This window comes from Molothrus ater, chromosome 15 (assembly GCF_012460135.2).
Source record: "Molothrus ater isolate BHLD 08-10-18 breed brown headed cowbird chromosome 15, BPBGC_Mater_1.1, whole genome shotgun sequence".
Lineage (NCBI taxonomy): Eukaryota > Metazoa > Chordata > Aves > Passeriformes > Icteridae > Molothrus > Molothrus ater.
This window is the reverse complement of record NC_050492.2, coordinates 7,426,943-7,439,516: the sequence shown is the minus strand read 5'-3', so window position 1 is coordinate 7,439,516 and position 12,574 is coordinate 7,426,943. Positions and strand designations below refer to the sequence as shown.

At 40.3% G+C, this 12,574-nt stretch overlaps 1 protein-coding gene across 1 annotated transcript; it reads right to left on the bottom strand.

Moving 5' to 3' along the window:
* Window positions 1–1,560: 1,560 nt before the first annotated feature.
* On the bottom strand, window positions 1,561–12,544 carry SLU7 (SLU7 homolog, splicing factor). Its single transcript, XM_036391716.2, is given in 17 exon segments — window positions 1,561–2,703; window positions 3,620–3,724; window positions 3,959–4,033; window positions 4,216–4,320; window positions 4,750–4,911; window positions 5,681–5,820; window positions 6,013–6,080; window positions 7,486–7,583; window positions 7,861–7,992; window positions 8,492–8,539; window positions 9,887–9,952; window positions 10,098–10,262; window positions 10,994–11,062; window positions 11,064–11,075; window positions 11,290–11,443; window positions 12,048–12,224; window positions 12,415–12,544. Coding segments are annotated over 16 exon segments (1,743 nt in total). The 5' UTR covers window positions 12,212–12,224; window positions 12,415–12,544; the 3' UTR covers window positions 1,561–2,523.
* Window positions 12,545–12,574: the final 30 nt, after the last annotated feature.

Sequence of the window (12,574 nt, the reverse complement as noted above, 5' to 3'; positions counted from 1 at the left end):
AAGGCTTGGGTTTCTGCAATGGATGGTGAAAAGTAATTCTTGAGTCTTCTAAAAATGGGCCTGTAAAAATGGCCTGTGATATTTTTATATACCAGAAAATTCAAGGTGTAGCAATAAATGTACAGCCTGGTGTGACCATTACAAAGGCAGAAGAGCAGACCCCAGCAATTAACTTCATGGGAATTATTCACAGAAGTCTGACAACCCCTTGGGTCAAACCTTTACGTTTTACCGGCTCTCAGATTGTCACAACACTCACCACAAAAAAGTATTTTACTATCTAAACAATTTGTCTCTCAACCCATGGAAAGGTTGTTGACAATCTAAAAGTAAGTATTTATCATTTTATGTTAGTAACTTTTTTCCATATAAAAACTCCTTGCTAATTTATATTGATTATCATAAAAATTATTAGCATGAAAGAGTTGCTTCCAAGCAGGACTGGTATTTTAATAGGTTCAGTGGACAGCCCAATGCATAATTGCTTCTGGGCAGAAGAGCAAAATGGTATTTTTAAATTCTGACCATACTCATCTCCTGTTCTTGAAGAAGCCTGTAAAGTAACTGGGGCAAGTACAAAAAAGCTCATGATCTAAGAAATAATCTTACATAGTTCTCAAACCAGCATGAAATGCTGCACCCAGAATAAACCCCCAAAGAGGAGAAAGGCCATTTCATATTCCTGATGAAAAGCAGACAGGTCTGTTTATTCCTGGAAGGTTCTGAGTGTATCAGCATTGCTTCACATTTCCTGCCATTTATTCTGACAAATGTTTATCCATCTGACTGGAGGATTCCAGCTGGAAATGCACGCATGAGGTTTTTTAAATCATCAGATAAGTGTTGCAGCTGTGTAAGAACAAGTCTCAGGATAACACACTGTCCTCTCAAGGTTAAAATAAATAACCTGACAACCCTTTAAAGGAGCTCTCTTCCTTTACAGTCCAGACTAAAGATGGGGCAAGGATCAACTATCGCCCCAAGTGCTTGGGATTGACTAATTGGTGAAATCTAAGTATCCTACATTTAGGACTGAATTTTAATCCCTGACCAATCACTTCACATAAATTCAGAAGAGACTCGTTGTGTTAAAGTTTCCATGCAGTGCATCCACAAAATTAGTCTTGAAATTTCCTTTGTGTTATTTCTGAATTACCTTTATAAAGTCTTTCAGACTTTTATCTAAAAAAAAAATTTAACTGCAGCTTTGAGAAAGGTATGAAAATAGCTCAAGGAACCCTTCTGACAGCTCCTCCTCCCTCAATCTGAACTCAGCACTGACCAAGCCCTTTGCAGGGCATGCTGCCACAACCTCAGGTGCTGCAGCCCTGAGAACACCTCAGTCAAACCAGCTAATTCAGACAGTTTGCTTTTTCTGTGTGGCAGAGGATCAGACACACAGTAAATACTCAACATTTTGATCACCAATGAGAGAATCACATATCATATTAGTACAGAACTAACTGCAGACCACTGCAGAATTGCCATCATTAGCTGTGTGTCAAATCAAAACATTCAGTCCCCAAAGTGGCTGTGAAATCACACACAGACACTCACAGGTATGTTTTCTGTATGTAATTATTTGTGGAAAAGAGCAGTTTTTCCTTGGAAAGACAGTTTAAGCCTCAACAGAAGTAATTCCCAAGCCTTCCAACTCTAAAGTCATGCTGTGCAGTTTTTCACCCAGTTCTTCAACCTTTAATCAGTTAAAAGGGGAAAACTCCCAGTTTAAGGACTAACATTGCCAAACCAAAGCAGATGCTGCTTCACATTCTCACATGGGATTAGAGCCTGACACTTGGTGTCACACCATGCAAGAGGACACTGTTATCAAAAGAAAACCCAAGTGCACAGATCTTTACAGCTGAAATTTCTGTGGAAATACATCTGAAGAAACAACTGGAATTTAAAAACTCTACAGTCAGCTTCTACCAACCCTTTCATTTAAAAGGCTAGACAGCACTTAAGATCTTTATATTGATTTAACCAGAACAAAGCAATTAACTTTTACATTTCCAAAGTACTTACTGCAAAATGATCAAGAAATTATGTATTCTTTTACAGTCATGATACAGGATTTACAAGAGCCTCTAGTAGTAGTTGTGCCAAATTTTGTCAACAGTTTTTGTTCTATATTGACACCTGCTGACCATTTCTTCTAACTAGTCAGTTTTACTGTATCACAACTCTATGCATTAGTTAGCCAAATATATAAATATATACATACTAGTTGGCCAAATAAACCTAGGATTTCAGTCAGATCTCCTTCAAGATCTTACAGAGTGGGTGTATTTATTTAATCTATACATATATGACATATGTGTGTGTGTATATATGCCTGTATTTGTATACATACACACACATTTACAGAACTCCAGTACTGCTCATGTCTGCTGAAAGCTTTCACAAATTTCTTCAGAGCACAGAAAGGTTTCTGCCATTTTAGACAGGTGCAATCAAGTGTCTAGAGAGAGCTGTAAACAACTGGAAAAGTCTCATGTACTGGAATGGTGCCTCCTGTGGCTACTGCCCAAGGAAGGATGCCATGGGGTCATCAGGTCTCTGCCTTTTCATTCTGTAAGCCTCCATCTCCTCTTCTGTTGGCTCCCTGGTTTCATACTGGCTGTTGTATGGTCTCTTCCTCTCATCCAACTGCATGATTTCTTTGATGTGGAGAAGTCGAGCCTCTTCAGCATTTAGAGCCTGAAATGGGAGCAAAGGGAATCAAAAATTCCACAGTGAAACTTAAGATTAAAAACCCAACAATGAAGGTTCGTCTTAAATTCTTATATGATGGGCAAAGAGCAAGCACAAGGGTGGGATAAGCAATGCACATCTGGCTGGCTAACCCACAGCACATTTCACATGCTTATTTTTCATTGTTTGACATAAAATGATGGTAAAATGCTATTTAGTAAACAAGACACTATAATCTCTTTCCAAATGTCAGAATCAAGGAAGAAACTCCCAGGATTTACCTAAAATATAATTGTGATCTAGCAAGTACAAATGAATTGTTTGTTATTTTTTGTTATATGTTTGGGGTTTTAATTTTTAAATGCTGTGTGCTGTCTCATTCCCCAAACTACTACTGTTGCTACTGGAAAAGAAGTTGCATTTGTACCCTGCTTTAATTAGGCAGAGTCTGAACAGGTTTCCTCTGAGAGCAGCCCAGAGCAGGCTGCTGTGGCCACAGGAGCACACTGCTGCTCAGTGATGGCCTGGGCCATGGATTTGTTACACCAGCTGAGAGACTGGGCCAAGCCTGGGATACAAAGTGCTAAGTTAAGATTTAACACTGCTTTGATCTCTCCATCTTTCTTCAATACACAGATCATTGTGTTCTGCAATGTCTGTTTAGACCTACAGGTGTAATAGGTGCCTAGACATGAAATGGTCCAAGTCATCTAAATTACATCTTCAAAACTAAACATTTATTGAAGGTTTGCCTGAGAAATAGGGGATGGACTTTAGAACATCTAACAGCATTTTAAATTTAATTTAGCATCAAACTACCCCATGGTAGATCACCAGAACTACATTATAGGCTTCATAAAACTGATACTGTAAAATATGTCATGTTCCTTTTGCCACAAAGCCACTGAAGATTATAATGCACCTTTTTTAGTTTTTCTTGCTTCTTCTTCTCTTCACCCTCACTGTCTGAGTTTGAGCTCTTCTTGTGCTTCTTCTTTTTCTTCTCTTTCTGTTTCTCTTGGTGGATCTGTAAGGTGGGAAACAAGTTACTGTTAAGATTGAGCTTGCCAACATTAATAAGGCCCAAACCATTAAATCCAAACTTCTATTAATGCTATTTGAAAGCCTAGTTTTCAATGGAGATGTTAATGCTCTACTAACGCAGTCTATTAATTTTCAGGCTTATTATGACTCTACAGAATTTTGTACATAAAACGTTGAGGAGAAATACCTGTCTTCCTGAGAAAGGGAAACATCCTACCTCCATCAGTGTTTTGGGTTTTGTCATGTGTTCTTCATCCTCAGGCTGCTCCTCCATTAAACTAGCCTCTGTATTCTGTACAACAGACAAGAACAAGGATACCCTGTTACTGACCACATCTGAAAGGAGAAGGACAAAAAAATCCCACAATCCCTAAAAAACCAACCTCCCTCAAAAAGCAAAACAGTCTAAGCCTTAAGTAAGGGATATGAATGCTCTTTAGCTCTTTCTATATGAATAAACAAGAGAATACTTACAGCAATTTCCTTCCCAGCTTCTCCTGTGCAGTAGGAGTACTTGACAAAGGAGTGGCAGCACTTGTAACCCCACTTGCCTTCTTTCCAGTATGAACCCCAAATGCACTGCAGGAGAACACACACACAGTTACTCCTGTAAGAGGCAGGCTGCAATTTCCTCCTGAGCTGATATCCTGGTAAGCAAATTACTCCAACATCCAAAAGGAAGCTAAGAGAAATACTTTTGCTATTTTACATGAACCTTACAGGTACACTGTCAAAAAAGGGAATCACAACAGGATGTGGTCAACTTATATTCAAAGTGGAAGGTGAACAGAGTAACTTCTCCTTTAGTTTAAGATTGCCATGGCAACTCCTTAAATTCACATCACAACTATGACAATTTGAAGTTTCTCCTTAACAGAAAAGGGAGAGTGTCACATTGAGACAGGAGAAATGTATTTGGTGTATTAATTATATTGTACTGCATCCTAATATACCTCCAATGGGATGGTATTTAATTTAAAAAAAATTTAAACACAACCTAGGACTTACTGTATGGTTGTTGATCTTCACATCCTCTTCATACTTAGAACAAGCAATAGCTTTCTCCTGTCCTTTGATGACTGTTCCATGCCTAGAATACTCCACATAATCTTCTGTTTGAGCCAACAGAAGTTCAGCTGGGGGGGCATCTAAATGTTCTTGTCCTCCATACTAAAATGCAAATAGAAATGACATATAGTAGTTTTGGAAAAAAACCACCTTTTATATAGTTAAGCAAACATTTCAAAAACAGCACCTTTGGTACCTTGTCAAGAGGGCACAAAAGTGGACAGAGACAGTTTAATCTTTAGTGAAGAGTTAAGACAGAAATACATCATCTCCTATGGCCACTGTGCTGTCTTCTGGTGTTTAGTTTTGTGGGGGTTTTGGTGTGCAATGTGGTTTTTTGTTGTGTTGTTTTTGTTTTTGTTTTGTTTTATGCTTGGAGAATGACAACAGTGATATTCCTCACTCAAAGCAGAAAATCTTTAGAGACTAAGCCAAAGACCAGCTTGGGTAGAAGCAGAGCAATACTTCCTGCCCCCCTCCAAACTTGAATGTTGACATAGTTAGAATCCAAATGGATTATTTAGTTCTTTTTCAGCTGTCCAAGACACAAGTTGCAAAACAGAATAAGTATTTATCTACAACACTGTACCCAAAATTCGAGTCAGAAAGAAATTCAGATTTCTTCAGTGGAGAAATTCTGACAGTTTAGGAAGAGCTCCCAATAATATCAATACCAGCAGACCTTCAAAGGTCCCTAAACTATATAAAATTCATCAACTGATGAGATTGTGTGTATAAATATAAAACTATTTTAAGTCTAAGCTGCTGAGAACAGCTGATGCCCTCTCACATAGGATTAGTAATCTTACTTGTTCCCCAAGACCCAGACTTCAAACAGAATTCCTATTAAATAAACCAAAATGCCTATTACCTTCTCTAGGATGCTTTCTTTCTGCTGTGCCTTGAAATCTTCTTTTTTCACTTTGAAAGATTTATAGAGGAGCTCTAATTTTGTAGGGTCTGCTTGAAGATGAACTTCAGAGCCTTTGTCATAAGCCTCCCAGGCAAACACTGTGTACACAAGAGGTTCCACTCAGTACTTTAAAACTGACACACATTCAAAATACATCCTTTAATTCTGAAGCAATTTCAAATAAGGCTCAATTTATAAAGATTTATTTATTTCTCTTTTGCAAGAAAGCAGCATTGTTAAGTATTTTAAATGCATTTCCTTCAGAAACCCCAAGCCCAAAGCCCACTTACGCTGGGTCTGTGCCATGGAAATGGTATCACCAGTGTAGCGAACGAAGTTGTCACCTGCATAACCAACTCTGCAGAAAAGAACACAATTCTTAGCATTTGTAACATGATTTCCTCTCAAACACAAACACAGAAGTGCAACAGGCAAGTAAAAATTCTCTTGTGCACTAGGAGTTAACAGAAGGAGAAGGTACATCCAACTCAATATATGAAACAAAAACCTGGAACAAACAGGAAGCAAAAATGCTCCCTGCCAAGCCATTTGGCATTAGGCAGCCACTCAAAAACTGTGATGTCTGTGTTCAAGGGACACATGACACAGCCCTGGAGTTCTGAGATGCCAAGCACTAGAAGTTAAACTTGGACCTAGTTACACAATAAATATGCAAAACCAGTCTGTGATATTCCAGCACAGTGATTCTCACTTCTGGATTTCTGACTCTTCAGTCCAGACCCAGCATATCTGGCTGAGTTTAAGAAAGCCTGGGATGCCTTTACTGCTCTCAGTAAAGTGAGACACTTATCAATGGCTCTTGAAGAGATGCACAGTCAGCACATGAAACACATACTGAGGATCAAAAAATGCTACCAATCCAATTCCCCACTCCTTCATCTTCCTAAGGCCACTCCTGAAAATTTACAGTCTGAAAAGCTGTGGCAGAAATTTAGATTCAACATAGATCAAATTATGACCTGACAGAGAAGCAAAAGCATCTGCATCTAAAAAAACCAATTGACTGGCATTACTGTAGCTGGGGGCAAGGAGAGGTGGAAAGAGCAATATTTGCTATCATTTAGGTACTGCCATTCTATTTTAGGCAGTGAGCTAACCCAATTACTGCTCTCTGAACACGTTTTACTCACAGCCTGTTGGCTCTGTACAGTCACAGCACAACACAGGTCAGGTGTCTGACTTGGGGGTTAAGGGAGACAGTCAAGTGTGCAGCCACAAGCCAGCCCATGGCAGCTCTCACTGAGCTATCTAGACAATGCCAAAGCTGCATTTTCTATGCAGAATCCATTAATACAGGAGGAGATCTTATTCCTAATAAAAATATTTTGTTAGGTACCACAAACACACCATACTAGTCTCCAGAACCAAGAAACAAGGGATAAAGTTTAAGATTTGGTTACTGAAATATTTTACATAAATATAATTATTGTTTACAGGCATCACCTCTAGATGCAGCAGTGTCCTAGCCCTTGTACAGATAATTACACTAAACCATGGTCCACATGTCCCTGAAGATTAAGGATCAGTCAGTATTACAAAAATACCACTTTTATATACTAAACCAAAATGTGTTTCTAAATAAAAGTTTTTTTCCTAGGTTAACTAATACGTGTACATGTAACTGACTAGAGATTCATTAGCTAAAGGACATACAGGTAAAAGAAAATATAAAATTATTAATATAAATTTAAGAGTTTTGTTGGATATACAACAAAATGAGGTATGACCTCATTTTAACTTACTCATCTGGATTCTTGCCTGTGTTGGCATAAGGGTTCTCCCTCATTGCTCTTGTTTTGGGATCATAATAAGCAGAGTTTGGATCTAGATTCCTCAAGTACTAGAGGAAAAAAAACAACATAAAAGATACTTAATGTTAATGATTTTGAAAGAACTGAGGTTACTCTTGCATCCTCCAGTTTAGATGCTTTAAGAAGTTCTATCTATGCAAAAGGATGACCTTGATGAAGTCATAACATGGGCAGGAACAGAACTGAGAATAGGCCTTAACTTCCAAACCCCTAGACCCATAAACAAAGTCATTAATAACTGAATGTGTCATTTGTTGAAATTAGCTCCCAGGAACACAGAAGATCTGCACAGAGCTCTTTACTCACTTTGGCAATGTCCTCCCGAATGCGCAGATTTCGGACCGTGATGCGTCTTTTTGAGTCAAAGTTCTGCCCAGGCATATCAATGTCATCTGCATATTTGTCTTCATCTTCATCTTCACTGTTATGATCTCTTTCCTGAGAAAAAATGGAGAATTTCTAATTAGAAGAGTTCCTTCACTCTGGAGACATGTACAACAATCTGATTTTAGTGGTTTCCTTAAAATTCTGCAATCCCTGTAGTTACAAGGTGGCACAGTTGACCTGGGCTTAAGTGTGCTCTCAGGCTAATCTAGCATTCAACACTTCAGAAACACTCTTCTTAAAGAATTTTTACTTCCTTCTATGAAAATAACTATCAAAACATAACTATGATGATATTAAGAAAACAGTTACTTTGGTCAAAATATACTCTGTGTTAAAATGTAGTTATGTGCTTGCATCCCTAAGGTTTGACAACACATAGGAATTAAAACAAAAAGCCTCTTTATGAAATCCAGCAACCTCTGCCCAAAAGAAGAGGTAGGCAGGGGCATGGACACAACATTCAAACCCTTGTGCCACCGTTGTTTTACTGCTCCACTAGCTACAGGCTCTTTCCTTGCCCATGGTGTGATGCAGTGGGTAATCATCTTACTGTCTGTGAATTTGATTCCTCTTCTCCCCACTGGTGTCTTGGGGAGTTCTGCAGCAAACAAAGAGCACATCAGCAGAGAAGACAAGATAGTGGAAAAAAGCAAGGTAGCAGGGATGCAAAGGGCAATCAAAGCAGAGCTGGATACAAAATACAATTTACCATTGGCCCCAAATGCAGAAACACTGCTACATAACGTTCTAGTAGAATGCTCTTAGCTGTCTCTGTGACAGACACATCTTGGAGAACTTTTCACAGTATCCCCAAGAAAATTTCCAATTCTTAGCAAGAACAGCAAATTCTAAAACTGTTGCTGTTATTTAGAGCTTGTTACACCTTTGAACACTGAGGATTTAGATTGTAACATTTCAGATCACGTAAATATAACCAAGTTGCAACTCTGAAAGCTTAAAAAGGAATTCAGGAGATATGTATTCAAGAATTTAGTCAGGATTTACAGGAATACTAAGCACTTAGGCAGAATTTAAGTTCAACAAACACAGCCAGGTTTTATTTTTTTAACCTGCTTAGTCTTTAACTGAAGAATACTTGCAGCAGTGAAGCTGGGAACAGCTGTGAGCCCTGGAACACAGAGCAGCACTGACTATGCAAACCAGTCTCAGTCCTCTCCCTCAGAGACGGTTCTTAAATTTAAACACACTTTGCTTCTTACAGTGCCACTTACAAGCAGTAAATACACAGAAGCCAACAGTGTTTGCTTCATAGTATGGGCATGAAAAGAGGAAGAATCTCCTCTGTTGGGGAGGTCTGTAAAAAGCACTGTAGTCTGGACTGGGTGGCAGATGGAGCTCACTGTGCCATCTAGTGACAAGCCACGGGGGAGCCTCTGCAAGGAGGCTTTAGGTCAGGACTTGACCAGCTGCAGTCTCTGTTTTTTTGCCCATTTTGCCCATATAAGTCACTGTGCAGTGATTTTATCTTAAACTAATTTGCTTCTTTTTCTTAAGGAAACACCTTCCTATCCCAATTTATATTGAACATTACTAAATCAGTGCACAGTCATCACCTCAGCACTAGTCAGACCATACCAATCATTTAAATAGGAGAAAAGCATTTTGGTATAGGGAAAAAAAGTTACTGCATGGAAAACAAGCTCTTCTGCTCCAAAATTCCATGTAAATAATTTCAGCAACAATAACAGTCACACAGAATTTCTGTCTGTAAGGGGAACACAAAGCAATTTTCATTTGAAAGAAGATGCTTCAAGTTCTCGAGTGTGACACAGAACATGGTGGTGCTAGGAAAACCTTTAAATTACTGAAGAGCATAAAACCCAATAGCAGACCTTGTGTAGAGAGTAAAAGAGTCAGAAAGCAGAAATAACCTGTTTTGTATTCATTCAGCCTAAGCAAAAATAGATTAGCTAAGTTTACTTACCACTTGCTCCAGCTTCCCTGATGCCAACTCCTCCTGAAGCTTCTGGGCTTTCAGGGTACGTTTGGCCTGTGCAGCACAAAAATGCATTTGTTTAAATATTTCTTCTTAGCACCAGCTCTAATATCAGCAGAGCACGCTACAAGTGTCCCTCCTCCCAGCCCAGCCACACCAAACATAACTCTGTCCCCAGTAAACCACAGCCCCCACGTACCAAATCAACCTTGGAGTACTCCTCCACAATTTTCATGTGCTCCTCTGGGTTATACCCATTCCACCTGTCTCGCTTCCCGTCGTAGTCAAACATCAGCTGGGGCTGCACATGCTCATCTGGGGCAATGTTCATGCCTGTGTATTTTGCTCCAACTTTCCTGGGTCTCTGAAAGAAAAAAAAAAAAAGATGGTTAGATCAGTCCATCAGGTTACTCACTCACATATCCTTTAAAAAATGCTATCAATCAAGCTCCTCTAAAGCAAGTTAAATTCAGCACTGTAAGGCTGTGGGTTGTAAATAAATGCAAGTAGTTCTGCCCTTTTATGTAGCACAACTGACTTCAAACTCCATAAATTCCTATTTTCTACAATTAAGGAAGCAATTAAAACAGTTTCTGGAGGTGGCTTCTACTTGAGATGAAGCAGGAAGACAGACACAGCAGCACCTGAGTTAATGCAATTAGCAAGAAAATAACATTTTCACCTATTATTAGAGCACAGATCTCATGACAAGCAGAATTGATGGATGACACACTGAATTCTATCACTTTCCCTGTTCATTAATAATTTCTTTAGAAATTTCTAGGCTGTCTCTCACTACCTGTAACATTTTCCAAAACAGCTTTTCCAAGCCCAGTATTTCATCTACAGCCAGCTGTTTTTCACAGAGATGAAACTCCTGTGGCATTCAAGGCCATTAAGGCAGGGCCAAAAGGGGGGTTACCTTCGTGCAGCCTTTACCTCCATGCAGCCATTACCTCCACACAGTCCTGTCCTTACCTCCCTGCAGCCCTGCCCTTACCCCCATGCAGCCCCCACCTCCCTGCAGCCCTGCCCTTACCCCCATGGAGCTCCCACCTCCCTGCAGCCCTGCCCTTACCCCCATGCAGCCCTCACCTCCATGCAATCCTTCTTCTTGTGTGTCAGGGCCCCGCAGTTCTCGCAGGCTCCCTTGCGGTACCGCGTAGGCCACGGCGTGCTGGGGGCAAACACAACATCAGTGTCAGCCCTGGGACAGCTCCCACAACAACTTCATGCTTGCAACACCACTCAGGAGTGTGAGCCTCCCCCAAAGCCCAAACAGGTTCTGCCTGCTGGATAAAAATTCCTGCCCCCCTCAAAAGCACACAGCCAGACAACTCCCCATGTAATCAGCCCAAACCCTTATTTCAGGGGAAAAGCACCCTGCATACCTCCTGAACTCCTCGTTTGTACCAATCTCCAGAGGAGTTGTACTGCTTCTGCTTCTCTGGCTGAGGTCTCTGATGCTTTAGTGTGGGTCTCTTAGAAGGATCTATGTACCATGGCACTGAGGAGATGTACTGAGGAATATGAGGGTTGATATCTCTGTAAAAGATGTTGTGCAATGAACACGTGGCAGGGAAAAACCCAAAACAGCTGAGTCTAACAAACAACCCACACATTAAAGTTCAAATGCTTTAGGAGTGATGATAATTAATGAAGTTGGAACAACACACTACAAAATAAATTCTCAGTTTGATAAACACAGACTTTGTTGCCACCTAATTCACCTAAACTCGACTCCAAACCAAATGGCTTATTCTGTGTAATGTTACTGAGCAAAAAAACCAGCAACATTTCTCAGAAGCATCAAGCCCTGTGAAAGCAAGGCAGAGGCAAGAGATGAGGTACACTGTAAAAGATCCCTGTGCTATGTTTTGCTCACTTTTAAAATACCATGTGTTATTAGCTTTATGGCTTAGACTTTTCAGCAGATCTGTCAGCAGCTGACAGAAAATAAACACTGAACCTACATTTTTCCAGAAAGTATCTCATGACTGGAATATTAAAATACAAAGTTTAGCTATTTACTTCTATAGTAACTCACACTGGAACCATGAGTTACCCTCACAATTGCTCTGTAACCACAACACAAAAAGACATTTTTCCTCAGCAGCTTTAGAACATCCACAGCTTTACTAAAACTTACTTTCCTTCTTCATCCACTTCAGCAGGTGCATTCCCCAGTTTTCTCTGTTCTTCTAATTCTTTCTTTTTCCTCCAATCTTCCCTCGTCATTTTTTTTGGTTCCTCCAGGCTCACATCAGTTGCCCCTCCGGCAGGAGGGGCGTTCGCTACCGCACCTGAGGCCATTTTGGCTTTTTTCCTTAGCGAAAAAAAAAAAATTAAAAAAATTAGAAAGCAAAAGAAAAGCCTTACAGATCAATACCCTCTGACATCACAGCTCTTCAACGTGACTGTGTGTCACCCAGTGAAACGAGCTAACTCCGGATTACGCGTTCCCGACATACCGCTGTCCTGACAAACAAGCCCCAGCACCGAAAGCACAGAATTACCTCACTGCTAACCGGGCAGCTGGGCCTGCGCCTACCGCGGAAGAGACGCGAGAGAACGACCGCGGGGAAGCAGCGCTAGGCCAGCACTTGCTCGGAGCCTACAGAAACCACCCTGCCAGAAGCTGAAGCCGGTGCCGAAGCCAGATCCCAGATCCCGGTC